Source organism: Micropterus salmoides, unplaced genomic scaffold (assembly GCF_014851395.1).
Source record: "Micropterus salmoides isolate LMB-PRFRI ecotype aquatic unplaced genomic scaffold, ASM1485139v1 Ms_hic_scaffold_23, whole genome shotgun sequence".
In the NCBI taxonomy this organism is placed as follows: Eukaryota; Metazoa; Chordata; class Actinopteri; order Centrarchiformes; family Centrarchidae; genus Micropterus; species Micropterus salmoides.
Window position 1 is genome coordinate 19,090,782 of NW_024041484.1, and position 22,888 is coordinate 19,113,669.

The following is a 22,888-nucleotide window of genomic DNA, read 5'->3' on the forward strand; positions in this document are numbered from 1 at the left end:
CAGTAGCCTCCTTGATGAAAGTCAATTTGGAGTGGTGAATTTTATTGCAGTAAACAAAGACAATTTCTGTTCATCTGCTGTGGAATCATACTTAAAAGATTTGTTTTCTGTTGTCAACCTCAACCTGTTTCAAATGTGAGCAGTGTGGAGTAAAGCATAAAATATTTATGTAGACACACCTGAAAACCACTTGAAGGAACATACAACACTGGTGGAAAAAAATCTCTCTTCTGCCATGCCTGCGAGAGTGGTCAGTGCTCCGCACTATTCCCATAGAGGTGGTAGGAATTGGGCTGATTGTGAAGTAGTTCAAAAATCATCAGGCTGGGTGACTGTTTGCGCGCTTGATTTATTTTCACCTGGTTACTGGATGGTCCATATGGTGAACTACAAGGCCACATCATAATTAACTTATAACATCCAGTCCATCTCTTGGTTGAGAAAAGGATTTTGACCTGGCATTGCTTTCAACAATTGCTTTTGACAATGCATGTCTGTCCACAGTGGTTCTACCACTGTTATGAGACGTGGGTTGATTTTACAGTGGTGACACAAAATGAAGTGATGAAAGTGACTATGACAATACTTATGGTATGACTGCTCTAGTTTTCTGTGGATAGTAGTGTATATTCTGTATTAGTACTGAATGTCCCATTATAATAGCTAATTTGAATCCAGACAAAGCTAGTGGGAGTCAAATTCAGTCTATGATTCATATTGGAACAGCTTGAGGCGGTAGATTGGTATGACAACAAAGATTAGAATCTGCAGTTTTTTTTTTCTTTTTTTAACATTTGCAACACACCTGAGTTGCTTAAGTTCACAAATACTGATTAGACTGCCGAAGGCTATATGAGAATGCCAAAGGTAAAATTTGTTAAACAGCAGTATGTCCCTTTTACTAAAAATGTACCCGTTATTCATCTGGATCTTCATGGTACTGGAAACAGTGGAATGAGTGGCAGTTAATGTCTTCTTAAAATAAAAGGAACATTAATGCAAGGTAGTAAGCCAACTAAGCCTTTTAATTCCAGTGTCAGCTGTCAAATAACTGCTATATATTTTTCAAAAGGATGTATTATTTCAAAAACTGTGTAGTTCACAGTTTACCACCAGGCAACATTATGGGTGTTTTCACACCTAACTGTTTAGCTAGTTTTCAAAGAAATTAAGTTCAGTTAACAGATATTTTTATAGATATTTTTTATTTGTTTTTACAGACTTTTTGTCACAACAAAGTCAGCAAGAGCATCTTTTTTTGTCCATTACATTGTAGTAATCAATTTGAAAGCAACCAAGAGAGACCAGCGACCATTTCATAGCGTAAAAGCAGAGGCAATTTTTGACATGCAGCAAAACAGGCAGGGCTTCTAACCGAATCCAAGGCAAGGGAAACACTAGCAGCCCCCACCATCCAGTTTCAACTCTAACCCCCATTTACCCATCATTCAGAGCCCCCAGAGCCCATCAATTACAAAACACAAAGAGAAGCTGCAAAAAAATGGGAATTTTTGCTCTGAAATCTCACTCCAGGGATCACAAAATGAACACATTTCTAAAATTCCTTATTCTATTATTTGCTGTTAACGTTACTTCAAAAAGGGATTCAGTAACAGGTTTTTTAAATTGCAACATTCAAGTCTTTCTAGTTAGCCAGCATGGTGATTGGTCAAAGAACACAGAATATCTTTTATGCATTTCCAACGTAAAATTTGTCAAAAACACCATTTGATATGTAAGTGATATGCCAAGTAGAAAAGGAAAATCAACATTTCCTAAATTTCAAGATTGGAGGGACAGTTTGGTCTATTAAAAAACAAAATCAAGATAGAGTAAGAGGCCACACATAATGAAAGGTCAATATAAAGAAACTTTACAAGCTTTCTCTTTCAATCTACCTAGTAAAGTACAGTGAAATTACTGTTGATGAGATTAAGCCCTGACCATACAATACTTGTACTGAAGGTGTAAAAAATGTTAACACACTATTGATCCATTACCATTTGAATTCTTTACAGTTTTAAGAGAGAACCGCAAATGAGAGATGTGTATTTATGTGCTAAGCTTTGCATTTACATTATTAGAGTGATTTCTAGTTTGAGCAGTGTTCTAGGATCCAGGTGCGAGAGCGCTCCCCCAGTGTTTGGTCCCTAAGGGAGACATAATTGACAAGTCCTTCTGTTAAATGGCTACAGAGGCCAAAGAAGAGAAAAACCTATCCCAAAAACTTGAGGAAAAGAAAATAAACAAGGTAAAGGAAAATCACCAGACAGACAAAATGACCCTCAAACAAACAGACAAAAGCAGTGATACGACAGAGGTTGATTGGGGTAAAAGGGGCAAGTCCATCTTCTGTCAGGGGACCACTGCATCCATCTGTCTGTCCGTTCACCCACCTGTCCAGCCACCTCCCACACTGTGGTGTCTCACTTGAGCAGAGCCTTTATGGCATCGCTCTCGGCAGCTTCAAAGGCACTAATGCCGTCCGGTCCTTTTCGGTCTTTGTCAGCTCCCTGTGGAAAAGAGGGGACATGAATATTAAATATGCTAAGTAGGTGCATCAAGTCTTCCTCACAGTATGATGCCAACTCCACTTCACTGAGTCATGGGTTAAGGTGAGGAGTGAGACCGCAATCTAGAGCCCGTTTTCAAATAGTGTCCTATGTCCGTTTGCATCCAAACAGAGCCAAGTACACATGCAGAGGTGAAGAAAGAAAACTCCAGAGAGCGAGATTCATATGGTCATTGGCACACTCCCTCTATTTTATAATCTGGCTCTGTTGTAACTCGCCGGGAAGTTGAAGTACATTTAACGGTTTTTAAATTCACTAAGCATTACAAGAAATGTCCACAACTCATCCTAATCCTGGTGGGCCGGCTGCTCGCTTCGCCACCTAAAGCAGCCCTTTATACAAAAACAACAGCGAGACAGATGTATGGTCGGCATCGAAGACAATAGGGATACACATACCATCTACATAATGCATTGTTATGTAGTTCATTCCATAATATATCTAAATATTGATGGTATTTTTTTTTAACATTCAATGGCTTTAACAAACACCATTTTCCATAAGTCTTAGACAGCAGAGGTTACAGCTCTAAAGTTGGAAAAATGACATTAGAAAGGAGTAATGGTGAACATTATGGATGGAAACAAACCAAATTACAATGACCCAAGTACCCCCACTGATACATTTATGGGAGTAGATTTTTGTATGCTAATAAATGAATCATTTAACTGTGTTAAGGTTGCAAAATTTTTACTTCTGAATAGGAAGTGGCTAGTGGTCATTATATTTATGGTAGACATTAGAAGTAGGGTTGGGCCGGTAAGATGATGCCATCGTCCATGGCTGAGCAGTCAGAGCGATTGTAAAACAAACAAAAAAAAAAAAATCTAAATTTTTCCACATTAAAGCTGCATGTTTTAATCAACAGGAACATTATTATTATTATAGATTTTAAATATGCTAAGCACCTTCCTCAGAATTCTCTTCTCCCCATACTCAGACACATAGACACATAAGAGGCCTACACCTCAGGTAAACACACCAGCTTGCCCCGCGTCTCTCTAACCCTAATAAGAAGACATTTTTACAGAAAGAAACCCCTAATGAGAGATTGAGTTAAGTTAAAGTAGTTTGTGGAACAGAGGCCAGCCTGGAGTTCACTGTAGGGCTGCATTGGAGTGGTCACCCCTTGCCAATAAAGCTTCCTATAAATGTCTTGCCTAGGTCCATAGAACCTTAGTGAGCAGCTATCCTGGTATGTTACCTAAACATTAATGGTGAAACTTCTGTCACTTTTATTTTCCTCTAACTTAGTGACTAAGCACTTGTCTGGCAGCCTGTCTTTATCCAGACAGCACATGCAAAACAAAGTCACAGACACCGAGGCATAAATCCATTTGAGCTCTGAGGGATAACAGAATGGATGTGGAAGGGATGGGAGTGGACGCAATCATCTGGATTACTAAGGACAAAAACAAACCTAAAAAAATAGAGAGTGAAACAGGAAATGTGTTGAATACACATGTAGTGACAACAGACTTAATGGGCAACAGAGGAGTGGAGGGGCATGGAGTGGAGAGACGTCTCTTTGTTTGGCCTGCCAACTTCAGCCTCTTAGCAGAGGGCTTACAGGGCCACGGCAGAGAGAATACTGTTGCGTGGAGAAGCAAGCATCAAAAACAATGTGGCCCAGTTCAAGTGCCCGGCAGTGTGAGGATGGCTGTCTGGGTGCAAATTCCATGCCATAGGAGCAACAGAGCACGTCCCAAGCAAGAGAGATTTACCAGGGCTGAGCGAGTACCCTGTCAGATCTGCATCTCTAATTGGTAAAGAGACAAAAGACAAAGTGGGTTTTGGCAACTCATAACATGCTTCACATTGTTAGGAAGTGTGCACTCCAGTTAAGTTACAGCCCTCTGTTTGTATACATTTGGTGACTGGTGATCAAAGTCCCTTAGTGGTAGTTTATTTCGCAACCAAACAGTGGTAGATATTTATATAAATAATAAATAAATAAATATCCCCTTAACGCCGATTGTTGCAAATTCGCCTCACACCTCTTCTTTTCAGACTGCAGCTGAGATAGTGTATGTAATTCCCCAATGCCTGTTTGTTTATATCTATGTATGATAAATGAAATGTCTAACATTTTGAGAAATCGGTTTATTAGCTTTCTTGCCAAGAGTTACACGATACCACTCTCATGTAAAGTATTTGTAGTTCCACTGAACTTTTCCAATAGCGGCTGTGTTATTCATATCAGGTACCCGGTTACCAACCATACTTACTACTACTTTCCACTCTAGTGAGTTCAGGGGGTGAAGGGGAGGATAGGAAGAAGCCCCCCCCACAACAACATTACACCTTGACCCTAGCCCTTTCACCAACAATGCTGGGAACCAAACCAGGTGTCTTATCTGTCAAACACAATTATATGCCTTGTGTATACCACCATATTTGGAGGTGGAACAATCTCATTATGAACATTTCCTTCTAGTCACATACCTATAGTGCCCTAAACAATATTCTACTGGGCCTGCCACAGACTAATTCCCTATGGGTATTTGTGGTAGTTACAATGAATAGCTCTATACTCCGCCAATGGCCATCAATGACATACACCCTACAACACTTACATTAATGAGCTTTCCCAAATTTTAAAAACACTCCGGCTAACCGTGACAACTAAATTAGGGATGGTTAAGTGAATGGTATGGATCCCAATTTTTTTTGGAACAGCAATGCTGTAGTCTATATTTAGTGGTAAGAAAATGTTCTATATTCACAAACTATCTCCTGCATGTCTACCCTACTTTTTTTGTCCACGAGCAACTCATCAGCAAGAGCAATTCATCATATGATCTCTCTCTCTCTCTCTCCAAATTAGCTTTATTGGCATGAATGTAACAACATTGCCAAAGAATCATATTTTTTATATATACATATATACACACACACACACACACACACACACACACACACACACACACCCCATAAGAATCAGCCCCATACATTTCATTAAACAAGTAATTACTCTTTGATTACTTTACGCTTTAATCTCTCTTTCTCTCTCTCTCTGTGTGTTTAGAATGTATGAAACTGCCTCTATCCTTGACAAAGGTTGTCTGACTTAACTTGTCACTGGCTATCTAACTTAAGGAAGAGGAAATTCTTCAGTTAGGATTGTTCTGCAATAGCTAAATTCCTATCCTAAGATAGGATTTTTTCCCCCCTAAATGTAATTAGGAAATATCAAAAATCCTAAATGTCATCTTAAACTGAGATAAGATTGGATTTCAGACTTAGGAATGTTATGTAATGAGGCCCCTGGGCTGCAATTAAGACAAGGAAAAGCAGCATATATTCATACTTTAGAAGCTGGAACCATACAATTCCTTGCAGTTTTGTATAAAAAATTACGTAAACGATTAACCAATTGCTGATTCATTTTCTGATGATTCACTAATGATTGTAACTCACTCATGGCACACATGTAAAATCAGCTAGTCTTCTAGCCATGATGGAGTAGGTATCGACACATCATCTTTTACAGTATTCAATTCATGAAAGTAGGTTTTTTTAATCCCTGTGCAAACGAAATAAAATGTGGATATGGCTTTTGTGTGAAAAGGAGCACAAAATGTCTTTTATACTGTCTAGGTCTGAAATCTTATTTAACTCATCATTAGTAACCCTTTTCCAGGTAGGGTAGAATATCCTGAATAGACACTGTACGGAAGAGACCTAGGCAAAAAAAACAACAACATTTATTAAATTTTTTATCCCACTAGTTTTTGTGTTTACCAGTGTGTACTTACTTTAAAATGAAATGTCTAACATTTTGAGAAATCGGTTTATTAGCTTTCTTGACAAGAGTTACACGATACCACTCTCATGTAAAGTATTTGTAGTTCCACTTAACTTTTCCAATAGCGGCTGTGTTATTCATATCAGGTACCCAGTTACCAACCATACTTACTACTTTCCACTCTAGTGAGTTCAGGGGTTGAAGGGGAGGATAGGAAGAAGCCCCCCCCCCCCCCCCCTCACTTGCTTGCTTCTCCAGCTCTGGGGAAGTCATTATCAGCTGGTTCAAGACCATACCTAGTAACTGACTCTACAGGTCTAATTTAGATGGCAAGAAACAACATTACACCTTGACCCTAGCCCTTTCACCAACAATGCTGGGAACCAAACCAGGTATCTTATCTGTCAAACACAATTATATGCCTTGTGTATACCACCATATTTGGAGGTGGAACAATTACAGTATTCAATTCATAAAAGTAGGTTTTTTTAATCCCTGTGCAAACGAAATAAAATGTGGATATGGCTTTTGTGTGAAAAGGAGCACAAAATGTCTTTTATACTGTCTAGGTCTGAAATCTTATTTAACTCATTAGTAACCCTTTTCCAGGTAGGGTAGAATATCCTGAATAGACACTGTACGGAAGAGACCTAGGCAAAAAAAACAACAACATTTATTAAATTTTTTATCCCACTAGTTTTTGTGTTTACCAGTGTGTATCTATGACAGCATATGAGGGGTATTATGTAGGTTAAATTATTTACGGGGCTGGGGGAGGGGGTATACAGAGAAAAAAAAACAGACTCTGAGATTAATGTCGTAAATTTATGAATATGTGAAAATCTTGAATATTCTAGGATTATAAAGTCATAAATTTGCCGAAAATATTTTCAGATGTGATTGTGTTATTAAAGACTCTGTACTCTGTATTAAAAGCATGTTATGCAGATGTTAATAACATAGGATCTAAACTACTGTCACCAATCAGTATTGAGAGATATTTACTTCTGTTCAAAAGCCCAAAAGCATAAAAAAAAATTGGGTAAGAAATGCAGATATTCACGATAGTAAAATGTGATACGTGCTTTCAAGTGGCTTTGTTGTACTCTTCCACATCTGCTGAACTGTCAGAAATGTCCACCTTTTCTTTTGTGTCTGCACAATTATTAATCACTGAAAAAAAACTCAGAAACCAGCAGGAAATGACATGACAAAATAATATTATAACACTTCTTCCTAGCCAGTGGTCATGTACGCAGTTCCTCATAGAAGAAAAGGATCCGTGAGTATTCGTGTGCGTATGCCTGTGCGTGCCCTTTCATTGTTGACTTAAAATTAACTTGCCAGGCTATAGTCAGCACTCTCGGCCACGATCTTCAGGGCTTGGTCACCTATTGGGGTTAAAATGGCCTTTTATAATTCATTGCCAACAACAACACAGCACTCAGTCAGGGGTCAGCTCCCATGATGCACTAGGGAAGCAAGCCATTCTGTGTGATAACACAAGAATGTCTGACAGTCTAATAGTCACTATTCAGTATTCTCAGTGGGCTCCTTTTTCAACTGCAATGTTAGTGGCTGTGGTGCAGCAGGTGCTGTCAGACAGAGTGGATATGCAGCAGCACAGTCAATGGTGTGGCTGTGGGACAACGTATTAATCTCATGTTAAGACACATGCTGAGTTTTCAGAGCTGCCAGGGGTAGATGTATTGAGATCTAGTCTCTGTTGTGACTGATGACCTTTTGGCTGCGTCTGGGTGTTAATCCTCGTTGGTGCTTAGTGGAGATGAGTACAGAGCCATGAGAGGAGCAAACCCGTGGGTTCGCTCATATCTTCGCTTTGCACCATAATCCCTGTTCAGATGAGCTATATGCTGCCTGTTTTGTCTCATGATACTAGACAATGGCTTTTAAAAGCAAAATAAAAGTGTCCACCCAAGGGCCTTTCACTTCTAATGTAGTAGTGGTACTTGCATAGCGGACTATTTCAGATGTCTTCTGGTCAAGAAGAGCTTCTGGCTTCCAGGGGGATGTACTGAGGTTGTGGCTACGTGACTGGTACCAGGGGAAATAAAGGAAAATGACTGCACTCAACAATAAAGACAGTATGTTGATTTTAAACCTAAACCCTATCATTGTTATGTACCATAGGTGGCATGTGACTAAAAATTTCTACCAACCAAGAAATTATTCAACCATCTTATCATAATAATAATGCAAGTTAATACAGGCTTATGACAGAATAAACTACTGCAAACCAAACAATAGCTCTGTGTCGAATAGACGTTGAAGCAGAATGATGTACCTGCCCATGCATGCCCAATGTTACGTTAGCAACTTTTATGGGAAAGAACTTACTGAGTAGTAAACTGCTATTTTCTTCCTGTTGGCCTTGGCCGCTTCTTTCGGTTTATCTGTGAGCCAACAGCAATGACGCCAGCTGCTGGCCAGCTGCTGGCCGAATGGTTGCAAGACACTGCTGGCTTGTTGATGCGAGGGCCGGGGTGTGCGGCTGTGTTGATGAAAATGGGGGATTAGTACAGCCGATGCCAACAGGAATAAGTAAGCAGTGGAGTACCACGTAAGTGTCTCTTTAACCAAACACTAGTGTTTTTCATACATGGTACACATTACTATTTCCTCTTTTCAAACGTCTGCTTCAAAGCGCAGTTTAAACTGAACTGAATGAAAAGTCGGCCTGAATGGTGCATATGTGATTGTATAGAGTGTAAAAAATGACTTCCCTAATGGGTAGTGTGACTTGTGAATGCCCCCTCCCCTCTTCCCATTACTTTAGTTGAGCCAAGATGATGCCACCGTGAAACAACTCTGTAGAGGAGCTTTCATTTACCCTGCCTCATTTAGCCTGGCTGGAAACAGGCAGCTGCTCACTTACCCTCAGCCTCCCATCTCTCCATCTCGTATACACACATCGGCTTGCAGCACACTTCGAGTGTAAAGCATTTGAGCCATCTATGTGACCGTGCCTATTGCTAAACCAACGCTCTCTTGCAGGAATGGCACGCAGCTACTAGATTTAACCAAAAGGCATGTCTTCCTTTAAGCATGAGCTACAGATATAAAAAGAATATTAAATCAGGAAGTTGTCAGCTAATGAAACATATATACAAGTGTTAAATGACAGAGGAGTACCAGAGACAAAAAACCGAAGCGGGGTACTGAAAGACAAGTCGTAATGCCCTATGCTTTTTGCAGTGCGGAATAGACAGATGGAATCATGGAACTGGATAATAAAAACGGCATCAACTGTAAAACGCAGAATATAATGGAATTTGCCAAAATGTGGATGCAGTTTATAAATTTGAAGAAAAAAAAACAACAAAAAATGGGGTTTTCGTTAAAATTATAAAAAAAATTCCACAGCACTTAAGCCAAATGAAACTATGCTATGTTTTGGTGTCATTTAGGGGCACGCTGCACGTGAGAGTAGCCTCCGTCAGACCCCCTTATTGCCGTGGTGTGTTCGAACAGTATATGGAGGCTGTCCTTTACACTTGCTTCCTGTCTGTCAAAAGAACTGATTTTAAAATGCAACTGTTTTTTTATAAAGAACTGAATGGTTTAGGGTTAAAGTTACATTTCTGATGATCTCTTACGTTATGAACCATTCAGACCTCTTAGGTTGTCTGGGACAGGTCTGCTTTCTGTCCCCAGTGTCAAAATTAAACATGGAGAAGCAGCATTCATTTGTGCACCATATATCTACAACAAACTTCCCGAAACTGCTGCAACTGTCAGTTCTTAACAATTAAGGCTAAAGACATTTCTTTTTGCTTCTGCCGCCTTTTATTATATTCAGAAGATTTATACTTACATTGCAGTCTAACTTTCATTGTCCTGTTTTATCTTGTTTTTATTTTCTATTTAAGACATTTTATTTAATTATATTTAAATGTATTTCCCTATGTTGCTTTTTTATTGTATGTAAAGCACTTTGAATTGCCTTGTTGTTGAAATGTGCTATACAAATAAACTTACCTTGCCTATAGAAGAGCCGTGGGAAGAACTGTTAATAGTCAACAACTGATTTACCAGGGGACAATTCACAATACATGTATTGCAACAGTACTGTTGGTATATTATAGTATTTTAATACCCTGCTGTTGCAATACTTTTGTGATTTGTCATATATGTCCCATAAATAACTGTACATGCATTTAAATATTTCTACATGGATCTCTGCATGATAAATCAAATTCATTGACACTGAGTAAACTTAAATGCTTCAAATGTAAAACACAGAATTCTGAAAAATTTAAACAGAAAACATGGAAAAATTAGGATGGATTTCATAATAAAGTAGCTATTGTGGACCCCATTTCTGTGACATTCGTTGTCACAATTCCACTGTAGTCTGGCTCATTTGGGCAGTGGTGAAAGAACTCCACCAGCCTAGATGAGCAGAAGATGTGTCATTTATATGTATATGACTGGTGTGCAAACATTCAGGTAAGACGTGCAAGAAGAGGCACTGACATTCTACCTCCACCTACAAATGAGGCGTTCTATTTGACTGTGATGGAGATGCACAAATCTTGTTTTCTTCTGCTGGATGACGTTTGTTGGATTGGACATTCATTATGGTATGCTCATTATTCAGCTGCATTTCTACATCCTATGCCAGCTGTGCCTGACTCAGTATTGTCTCTCTCCTCACAGCTGTGACTGTGTGCGCACATTCCCACATGCATCTTTTTGACTGAGGTGAAATTTAAGATAGTTCCAGAGCTAAAGAACTGAGGGAGGCTGGGGTGGAAGGATGAGGAAGACATTTAGATGGAGCAAAGGCCTGAGCACCTCTGAAACTGAAAATGAAACTGCTTAAAAACAGACACAAAACAAGTGAACAGCAGTAATACTGTGCAATGTACTATGAACATTCCAGCACAGCCTCCACAGGACTGATTTAAAGGGCCTTTTGTCCAATGAGTTACCTCATCAGCACTCACGGCTCACATAGAGCCACTGACAAATCAACAGGCACTGAGTGGTGAAGGACACCAAGCACTTGTGTGCGCAGATTCAGATGTATGATTTGAGCATGCTCAAATAAAGTACCAACCTTTTCTAGCAGGACCTTGACACAGGAGAGGTGACCCTCAAAACAGGCAGAGATCAGTGGAGTGAGCCCGTGTTTGTCTGGAGCCTGTATGGGGAGCGGGTGGGAAAGTCGTGAGTGGGAGAAAAAATAACAAAGGAGAACCTCACAGAATTTTTTGGAGAAAAGCTTCATATATCAGCAGATCATAGGAACAACTGCATTCCTACTCAGTGCTACATTCCTCTTTTATCAAGACTAAATAAGAAAAATAAATCCTCAAAGCAAAGTTTTAGTCCCCTGTAAAACTTATCATGTTCAGAAATTATAAGAACAGGGTATACATATACACACACACACACACACACACACACACACAGGAATCCTGAAGTAAAACTCAATACCTTTTAAGACCTTTTCAACATATTTTAAGACTGCTGCGCCACTTTGAGCTATAACCAGTTCAGTCAGCAACACACCTTTAAAAGGGACATTGGGGAGTTTTAAAAAGTTAACTCTCCTGCAAACGCCGACCAGTTGATAACTACCTGACAGTTTTTAAAAATTTATTTTCAGGCATAAATATGTAAAGTGTATGCTGTTGGTTGCAATCTGAAACCTTAATGCTAGAAGCCACTAAAACTACACAACGCACCTTTAACTTACATTTACTTTTTTTTGTGATAACTTTCATTGACCACTGTATAAATACAACAAAATTCAAATACGCCAGAAGGGAACAAAGTTTGAGAATAAATAGAGAAATGGATAACGTTAGTAGTATAAGGCAGTGTAGCACAGACATTCACGATCAACAGCTGCTGTCTGCATCCTATAGCTGATTTGTGTAAATGTTTTAGTACAATGACTTCAGTTAAACAGATGTAAAATAGAACAAGGAGAACATGTTGGTCTCAGGAGGAGGAGGCTAAAAGTTTTGCTCTGGCTAAATCTACAGGGGCTTTATCCACAACCTGGAGAAGGAACTAGTATAAATGAGTGTATAAGTATAACATTTAATATAATGTTTATTGTTAATATTGATTGATATAATAATTGTATGATGTTACTATATCTATTATAATTTTATATAATAGTATATAGTTTACCACCGTTACATTAATTCTAGTTACAGCAGTTTCATTTTGGGTTTTTTTTTATTCATTAAAATGTTCTACATGGTAATGTTAGTCTATTTAATTTTAAGTAGGCTACTAACTCATCAATAATCGTAACTATTCATGCAGAATGATGAGTTCATTTGGAAAGCTGTGGCACATCAAACTTTTTTTTTTTTTATATCCTGCTCTATTCAGGCTGTGGCTGAATGGAGCAGGCTATGTGACATAAATAAGTTCACCCACTCTTTTACCATACAAACCCTTTGGGCAAAATATCTAGAAATTTAATACCTTGTTAAATGGTGAGTAAGACTTTAATACTTTTTATTGGCCTTAATTTTTGCAAAACCGATTTATTACCCTTTAAGACTTTTTAAGACCTTGCGGACACCATGAAGAAAGCTTACTGTGCTGCAAATCTATATTTATCTCCTTATTTTTAATCTCATATTTCAGTTGCTGAGCTGGTTTCCAATAGAAAGGCAAGGCAAGACTGACTTTTGGTACACCTTTAGATCCTTGTGTCTGTAAAGACTGAACCAGCGGACCCTTTGCTGTTGAGCTGCTGTGTCCAGCATCCTTGAGCATCAGCAAGCACCCTAGAAACTCTATAGAACACAATTGATCTACAAATAACAGACAATCATCTAGGCCTTGTAAATTGTAGTGCAAATTGTTTATCCAATGTTGGACTCACATTTATCACAAAGCTCTGCTTCCTGCCATGGCTAGATGTGTACAGGAGTACACAGGTTCATGCAGCTGCTTTGCACATACAATTCTGCTGGTTACTGAACACGCATATGAGACCTTTAGAAAAACCTGCAAATTATGAAAGAGCTCCTTCCAAATTACAGATGTCAATACTGTTGGATAGTTAAGTGCCCTTTTAGTGGATATAGATCAAACTACTGCAACACCACTAGAAGAGACTGTTGAGGCTCAGGGGGCCAATCAGGGTAAATGTGAGGCCTGGTAAGCCTAGACAGTTTTTGAATGAGAGAACAGACAATGGCTGAAACAGCATACGATGAATTGGTTTTAACAGCTGGACTACTTTAGTTCAAACAAACTGATAATGCTCATGCCAAATCAAGCAGTTAAAAAATAGGCTTAGACGATGAAAGGTACTGTTATTTTTGTGGTCACTGCAACCTTGGATAGTAGGCAAATTAATGCAAAAAGAATGTGAGGGTAGCTTGTAGCTAGAGGTCGACCGATTAATCGGCCGATTTTTGGCATTTTTTAACATAATCGGCATCGGCCAATATCCAAGTATATGAAGCCGATTATTAGGCAGGCGCATCTGTGGGCAGCCTAGTGTTGTCGTGGAACACGTGTTTGACGGGCGCTGCCGCTAGAGTCATTTTCCAGCCGAGTGAGCAGCAGACCTCATCCAGTGCCTAAGGAGCTAACGGTAAGGATTCAATTCTTATTACTCCTTTATATTTAATTAAAAACTTTTGATATGTTACTGCCAACTTCGAGAAAAAACCTGAATAAGACACATGACATTCGGCTAATTTGGATCGTAGTTGAAGTTGCATTATCACAGAAGAGTTGCTATCATGTCACAATAAGTAAGCAATAATTTTGCAATTACAGAGTGAATCTGAGACTTTTATTTGTTCTGTTTGTGTGTCTTATATTTGAGAGGGTTGTCACTCAATGCAGAGAAATAAGTAATAAAAAAGAGACCAACGCACTATAGGCTAGTGACAGACTGGCTTTGCTTTGCTAACGGGTAGCTACAGACAGACCCGGTGCTAATACGGCACTGGAACCTTAACGACCGTTATCTACCGCACCGAATATCAACGCAGATTTCTGTGCTTCAGTTCTGTGAAAATAGAGGTTAAAAACCAAGCAAATATCGGCCAAAATAAATCGGCAGCATTAATCGGCCATCGGCCGACCCGGATTTCAAAAGATCGGTATCGGCGTGAAAAAAACCATATCGGTCGACCTCTACTTGTAGCTGTAGTCTTACATTGACATCTGCTCCCTTAGAGATGAGGAACACCACCACATCTGTCTGACCAAAGTCTGCAGCGTAATGCAGGGGCTTCCTCCCACCTTCCAGGGTCCGGTTTACATCTTCAGCCTGAAAGAGAGGAAGACAACTGAAATCAATAAACTCAGTGTTGTGACAAGCCAAACAATATGCATTCAAAGAGAGATCTGGGTGGATCTTTAACTTGAAAACGGAAACCCTCACTGTTGATACAAACATACTGAAATTCAGTGACAAACAAGTGTGTGCACTATCCTCTCCCCTTCACTTTCCTGCTGTGGTACTTTTAGACATCAGACTGTCAGCCAAGATAAGAGACATACACACCCATCACCCTTTCTCGTTCCCGTACCACACTAACCACGCACGCACGTCATAGTGCGTGCCAGGTGGCTCTCCAGTAATAATACCTAATGGAAGACATATCAGTCACAAATGTGGCTGTCAGTTCTAGTTTTCTCAAAACTGTACACGATTAACTATTTGTCTGGCTAAAAGATAGAGGCAAGTGGGGCAATTTTCATTAATTCATTAGCTGAGAAAATGTGCCTCCATAAGAAATTATATGAGTAGAATTTGCTAAGGCCATGGAAAGCAGGAGGTAGGGCTGCCTGATTTGGAGAATAAGTCATATTGCGATTACTATGGACAATATTGCGATTCGATTATAATGGAAGAAATGGTACTGTGAGTCTACTTGCTTAATTATCAAGGGATGCACAAAATACTGACATTTTGAAATGTGTATTTCTCAACTTGAACAAAGTTGTTGTTGTAAATATTGTTTATTGTTCAAGTAAAACAGATTTAAAAACAGAACAAGGGGAGCAAATTGCTTTACAGAGGAGGTGGCTAGAAGCAGCAAATATTGGCACACTGGCACCGGCTCAATGTACATCTGTCTAATGCAGAGTCTCCATCCATAACCTGGAGGAGGAACTGTACATGAGTTTATTATAGGAGTGTAATTGTACACAAAAATCTTGGTTTCGTTATGTACCTCGGTTTTAAAGTCACGGTTCAGTTTATTTTCGGTACAGTAAGGGAAACAAATCCAAACATTAAATTGCTGCTGGTTTATTATGAACTTTTGTAAACATCCAAATTAGTTAACAATTTTTTAAGTACACATAAGTAAATTACATCAAATAAAAAATAAGAAATAAAATACTGCTGCAAAGTAACAAGTTCTACACTAAATAAAATATTCTCAAAACAATACCACATATAGCCAACAAAATATAATAAAAAATATATAATATGGATTACAGTGCAGCATTCTTCTTATTCTTTTATTCCATCAATGAGCATTATCAATCCCAGCTTGAAGAAAAAAAACAACACACAATAAACTTTTTTGAAGTCTAAAGTCTGTTTAAATGCCGAAAGGCGTTTGCACTGTGTTCGTTTTTGTTTTCCCCCCTTGTTGCAGTGATGTTCTCCTTCGTGTGATACCATTAGTGAGTTAGCAATTTTGACGTGTTGCTAGAAACATACACGATCACTACTGCGAAATGGCGGCCGACAGCTTTCGTCTTATCAACTTGTCAGTTATTATGTTTCACTGCAAACGGAAGTGTTCCCAAACAGAAGACCTTGACAATAAGGGAAGGTTTTCAAGCTCTGGCTTCTCTGCACTGGCTGTGATGCTTAATGGTGCTTTCAGACCAAAAGCAAAGCGAGCGTTCGGGGTGGTGAGTTTACATACAAAGTCAATGCAAAGATGCGTAGAGCCGCGATTTCCTTTCGGGTGGCGCGAAGCGACGCGAAGGGGGCGGTGCCAGTGACACGAAGCGAAGGCAACGCAAAGGATTCGCATGGCGCTGAATCGCGATAGCTTATCAACATTGAGATTGTCTGTACGTCCCCGACAGCTTCAGAGCGTTGTGTGGAGAAGGCCAGGCAGAGTGGGCAACTGAAAATCTGCTGGCCGACGAAGAGCTGCTAAACTTGGGAGAGAGGAGCAGGGAGCAGCGCTCCAGCTTTTGGAAATAAACACCTGTAGTTGGACTGGATTATGCTCTGACAACTACGTTGTTTGCTCGCGGGAGGAGCTTGGAGTAAACTGCTTTTATTAAATTAGCTTTTTACTTTAGTTTTTGGGATTACAACGTTGATTTATCTTCACTCGAGCTTCTCAGCAGCTAGATTCTGTGCACATCCGGTTACAGTGTTGTTAGTGCCGTTTGGTACTACTTCATATTTATATAAAAACCGGACAAAACTGGACATTGCTGGGAAAAAATAAAGTGAGGAGGTTGAAATACCTGGTGAGTTCAGAAAATATGTAACTTTATTGCAGCGTATGTAACTTTATAGTTGCACTTTACTGTGAAAAAAGATAGCATAGCCCTGATCGATCCGAACTCCATTCAGAAAACAAACATTTTAGAAGTTGTTGTCCTGCTGTCTTGCTGACAGACCTGAATTCATACGTTTAACAAATCTGCATCATATTGTAGTTAATTTCAATCAGTTTGAGCCATTTAATCACAGCAAATTGTTTACTTTGGGTTGATACAGCTGTAGTAACGGTGAGTTGTGTTTATTCCGGGTTTATTCGCGTTGTGTGTGAACACTCAATAGTTGTCCAGCGATAAAACCCCTGTGAGGAGAGCGTTGCGTGGATTAAATTCTCGTTTGATCTGAATGCCGCATAAGTCACTAGTTAGTGAAAGGCTAGGCTAAAGCTGCTGCTTGTGTAGCGCTGTAGCACACAGAACAACCGGAGCGCCGCCATTTCTCCCGGTGTTGCGGTGGCAAGTCCGACAACGTTTTGAATGATTAGCGGTGGGGCGGGGAGGGGGGTTATGGTAGGTTGTGTCTTAAAACGTGTACACTGCTCATAAAACATTTTTCTCATTGCACATAGGCTTATCTGTTTTTAGGGGCACATGCCCGGTGTGGTCGGAGATAATGAGCAGACAGCAGTGCACACACAGCAGAGTGTCTCACACACTTTCACTGTTTTATCAAATTGCACACTTTTTGCAGTTATGTAATCGCACATGACGATTGCCATTGTGATTATATTAATTGTGCAGCCCTACTCCACTGAAGGTCAAGTACACCACACTGAAGACAATTCTTCATTTTACACCCAATCCCACTGAATCTATTAGCAATGATGGATATCTAACCTCGACCTCTTGTGATAGTGTTTAAATGTCACCACACTATAGAAATGGACAAAGCACTGCAGTTGTTCATACCCAGACAGCCTATGACATACACTAGGACCGTCAGAAATGAGAAAACAATCCAAGTTAATGGAAGCGTCTGAAAGTAAACTAATATCAAATTCTGCTCAAAATTCAGCAACTATTATCAGGGCTTAAGCTGATAATACACAGAGCAACTTTTAGAGCAATGGTGCTGGGCAATGTTCCCGTCAATGGTAATGAGTAAAGATTACTACCGTAATCCCCTTCCCCCACCATTCGCCCCGCCCCACCACTATCCGTCTTCGCCGTCACTATAAGTCGGACTTGCTCCCAGCACGATTTCCCAGTAACATTGCTCAAAAAGTTGCCCCATGTATCATCAGCTTTAGATTCATTATTAGTATGGTGATTTGTAAGCCAGATAATATTCAAACCATGGGGTCTACGCATCAACTCTGTATAATATGCAACTGTGTCCTGTTGTATGCTCTCAGCTACATTTATGTCTCATCTTCTCAACAATATTTAGCTTTCATGTCACTGAAAAGTTTCAACTAGATGATATCCAAGAATCCACAAATAAAAACACAATTTTTGACTTTACTAGGGTGAAAGTATGCGTGGTTGAAACATACTGAGTATGCATGTGAAGAGCGGAGAAGTTAATTATACTTCAAGAGTAGCCTAGTCTTAAAGCGTTATACCATCTGTGAAAGCTGGTCAATATCAGAATATACTACAATAAACATCAATTCAGCCAGACTGAAGCCCACAGTGGGAAGTGTTTGAAATTCCAGAGAGAGAGTTTAGGCATTAAACAAGCTAGTAATTGAACAGTCTGATTAAACACACAGTCTTTGCTTGGATGGAGTATTTTTAAACTTCAACTGAAAGACACATTAAAAGGGCCCAAAAAACAATGTAATTTTGCTTATTTTAAAAAGATAATGTGCTGTCTTAGGAAATAACATCTACATATGTATACTGTAGTGTAGTAATTTATGGAGCACAACTGATTAAGAATCCAATAATAAACTATACAGCTGTCATTCAACTATAAGGCTGAGGGGTGGATTAAATGCAGAGAAGGAATTTCGCTATATGTATAAAGTATACCTTACCTTATCTAAGCCAATATCAAGTTGGCGTTTACAATAAATGAATTTAATACTTTGTACAACAAAGGGCCTCCTCCAGCAGAGACAAGAACACAAGCCTTTTCTACAGGACCAAGGGACACTTTAAGCTCTGTAGTGAAATAAGTGTGGACTAACTAGCTTAGGCAAATACTTCTCTAAAAAGAAAAGAGTCTTCCAAAAAGACTGACCGGGTGCCGCCAGGTTTATTACTGTAGCCGGGCCTCCATCTCCTCCTTGACTACAGCTGAGACCCCCGCCCACTAACGTTAGCTCTGCTGGAGCCCGGGCCCGTTTGGTGTTTAGCTCGCTAGCAATTAGCTATCTCACATCCACAGAGCATACAGTTTATGCTCTATGGTTGTCAAAGGAAAACCATTCTGCCGACAATCATAAACACTGTCCAACAGCATGTGCTCTAATCAACTATTGACGCTGCTGCTGCTGACATTATCTTAAGTTACAATGGACATAACGGTAGCGGATAGCCGGCTAACGTTATCCACAATGTGGAACGTTACCAGCTGATGCTGTTGCTGGTTAGCTTAACAACAGGTTGCTTTCTGAGGGAAGTGGCATCGATATAACTTCTGCTAGTCGACCTAAACGAACACCATACTTAAAGCCAAACCCACCACGTTTAAAGTACTTAGAACTATCACTAATTACCGTTATACGGTTGGAGCAAAGACAGTTAAAATTACCAAATTACCGACCCATTGCCAGGTAAGAGTAGCACGGCGTGTCGCTAGCTATGCTAATGTAACTTGTCGTTCAGAAGTCACTAAATTGTGTTAACTTTACGCTAGCCTTGAAATGTTTCGAAACGGATTCAAGCTGGATTAAAGCTCAACATACTACAAATAACGTTACGAATCCCCCAAGACCTGGTAGCCTGCCAATGTTAGATTACCTAACTTAACATTACCCAACTCCAGCCGTTAACGTTAGCTAGCTAACGTTAGCCATCCTACCAACTGGAGTTCGTTAACTTAACGTTAGCTAAGCAATCACTTGCGAGAAAATTGTTGCCCACTGAAAACATCCCAGTTGTCTTACCGTTACCAGTTTGGCTTGGACCTCATCCAGGTCCCCGGTTTTCAATGCCCACATCAATTCTTTATCTTCCATCTTCCTGTGTTTGCTCCGGTGTTGCTCCTTCCCTGTTATGCTGCAGGGCAGTTGTCAAGTTAAATGCTAGTGCGTTAAAAGTTAGCTAGCTAGAGCTGGAAAACTATTCTTGTCGTCGCGCTGAGTCGGTCGTAGAACTCGACCGAGGGAATGCAATGTCGTTATAATACGTAAGACAACAATTTTAGTCTGAGCTGGCGTGTTACTAGGACCCGCCGATGTATGGCAGGTAAAAATAGGCTCAAAAGAAGTTCTGAGAGGCAGAGAGGGATCCGCCTTTCTGCAAGCCAGAAGTGTTTCTGATGTTACCCGGAAGTTAACATTAAAGAGGAAAGCTTTATGTTGCATTTAGGTGGAAACGTTTTGACAGGAATAATTCACACATTTGTATTACAGAACACATGCCACGCGGTCTAAGGTATTCATTGCCTACACTTAATGATAATAATTTGTATTATTTCCGCACGGAAAACATATGCAGTTAATGAATGATGACTTATTGCTTGTAACTTCAGTTTTTTTTTTTTAACCACAGAAGTATAAAAGCGGAAATTCTTACCCTTGTATGGCTCTTGACCGTAGGGCGTAACCGCATTTTTGTATGTCCTGGCAAAATAAAGCCTATCACATCAGCCCTCCAGTTCTGTTCTCCTGTGCACAACCAGTAATTCATCATTTAGAAGAAAATACAGCCTATGGATAGGCTACATATAAATACATAAATAAAATAAAAAATCCATCAGTCACTTTGGGATTTAATGGAATGCTAAATAAACCGAAAATTGTTAAGTCGATGTAATGATGTCATCACTGGGGTTGCTGTACATGTATTTACCTGACTTACAATTGATATATGTCAGAGGTAGCACATCTCAGGAGCAACTAGGGGTTAAGTGTCTAGTTCAGGGACACATTTGTGGATGTGTCACAGTGGACATGTGTCTTATTCACTGCGTCATCAACACCCCTGGTGCAGGTTGGCTAAGATCAGATCTTGTTATCAGTTGACCAAGGTTTATTTCCTGTGAAAGGTCAGCCTCAATGAAATACCTATGTACTGTAATGCATGTATGGCAGAGTGGGGCTGTCCTCAAAGATCCAGTGGTCCTCCTGACTGATGTTTTAACTGAACGCGGCTAGTCCTTTCAGGGCACTTGGGGATCCAAAGTATCTATTCATTGGCGATCTCTGCAGCATCTGTCAGAAGCAGTCTGCACTTTCAGGGCTGTCTCCACTGTCATCCACCATTTGAAGAACTGCTTAATCAGTCCCTGATAAATTGAGGATCAGCTACAGAAAGACAACAGGGCAAGAGGTGGAGGAAGAAACACTCTTTACTTTACCTTGATCTGTAAAGGATCAAGGGCAGAACAACACATACAAAGCCATACAACTGCCTTTTTACCATGGCGTCGCCACTAGAGCCTCCCACATCTGTCTCCTCCTTCCACTTTTTGCCCCCTAACCTCATTCTCCTAACAAAGCCAACTGTACATCCTCTCTACAGACTCCTTTTGAAATATAGGTTATGACAAAAGTGTTGTTGCGCTATCATTACATGAAATCAGCAGCCCCTTGGAAAAACCAATCTGTCCAGAGGATGAAGAGGACAATAAAAGACACCATTTTGAGAAAATTCAATATGGCAGTATGAACCGAATAAAAATGCAGATAATGAGATTCCCCCACCCATCTTTCTTCCTCCTCCCCCTGGCATACCTCCCCTTTACACAATGCTCCCCCTGAAACTTCTCACCTCTCTCTCTCTCTCTCTCTCTCTCTCTCTCTCTCTCACACACACACACACACACACACACACACACACACACACACACATAACATACTGAGCTACTGAAACACAGGAATTAAAAGTGCTTTATGTGATAGTAATAAACTCTCCTTCTAGTGCATGTTGGAGATTTTACACTCAAATGGTAATAAGGACACAGATGATTACTATGGTTTCTCTTGCCTGTTATGCTAATGTGGCATATATGACTGAAATGGCTTCCAGAATGGGTAACTGCAAGTTCATATGTTGCTCAAATCAGTTGTGGTCCAAGTAGTCATGACTGTAATAATGATGTCTGCATACTAATTTTCTTCTGGCAATGTAGCAATTACCCCATTAGTATTTCATTACATTTGTTTTGACTGGAAAATGGATAATTTATTTGATAAGAATACTTGTACTTGATGTATATTTTATTATTTGCAGTAGTTTAAAATACACATTTGCAGTGTAAATAGCACATTGTATAGGTGTTACTGTGGCAAAAATAAGCTGTTATGTGAGCTGTTATGTGAGCACAATGACATTTATTTTATGTATGGACTTCAGTGACAAAGCTTTCCGTCTGACATTCTATCCATAGGCATGACAGCATGACACATTCATCTATTAGCTGCGCTCAGGCAGCAGAACTACACTTTGCAACTGTATATGTTAAAAAGTCCAGAAGGGGCCTGACTCAAACACACTCTCTTCTCGCCCTGTCATTCAGAACATTGGATAATACTTCATTGAAAGCACATATGTACTTCTCAATAACTACTAGAACATTCAGCACTTTGCAAATAAAATAATTGATATAATTAACAGACATAATGTCTGCAGTAAGCCAATTAGACTTTTTTCATGGATCAAATACAACCTTTTTTATGAGGACTGAGACAGTCTGTTCTCTTCAATGAGAGATTATGATTGATGCCTTAAAGCTGAAATAGTACATTTTGTATTGCTAATGGTGCATGAATGAAAAAGACACATTATTGAGTGGTATCCACAAGAGAATATACAAGACCTTTTACAAGTGCAATTTTGAAGTGCTGAAACTTTACTTGAGCATTTTGAGATTTTATACTTTAACCTCATTTTATTTCCAAGGGCAATACTGTATTGTTTGCTCTGCTACATTAAAAGACACATGTAATTACTAATT

General features: G+C 39.6%; 1 protein-coding gene across 4 annotated transcripts; it reads right to left on the reverse strand.

Annotated features, from left to right (window-relative positions):
• Positions 1 to 1,186: 1,186 nt before the first annotated feature.
• On the reverse strand, positions 1,187 to 20,252 carry mtpn (myotrophin). Of its 4 annotated transcripts, XR_005447395.1 has the most exons (6): positions 19,875 to 20,252; positions 14,492 to 14,605; positions 11,405 to 11,488; positions 8,680 to 8,833; positions 2,397 to 2,513; positions 1,187 to 2,150 (listed from the first exon to the last, which is right to left on the reverse strand). XR_005447395.1 is itself a non-coding variant. In XM_038738684.1 (5 exons), exons 1-4 carry the CDS (start codon positions 19,944 to 19,946, stop codon positions 2,427 to 2,429), a joined length of 357 nt encoding a protein of 118 aa, XP_038594612.1. In that variant the 5' UTR covers positions 19,947 to 20,248; the 3' UTR covers positions 1,187 to 2,150; positions 2,397 to 2,426. The 4 variants fall into 4 exon arrangements, 2 of the variants coding, with proteins under 2 accessions (XP_038594612.1, XP_038594610.1); XR_005447394.1 differs by having other exon boundaries at positions 1,187 to 2,513; XM_038738684.1 differs by lacking the exon at positions 8,680 to 8,833 and having other exon boundaries at positions 19,875 to 20,248.
• Positions 20,253 to 22,888: the final 2,636 nt, after the last annotated feature.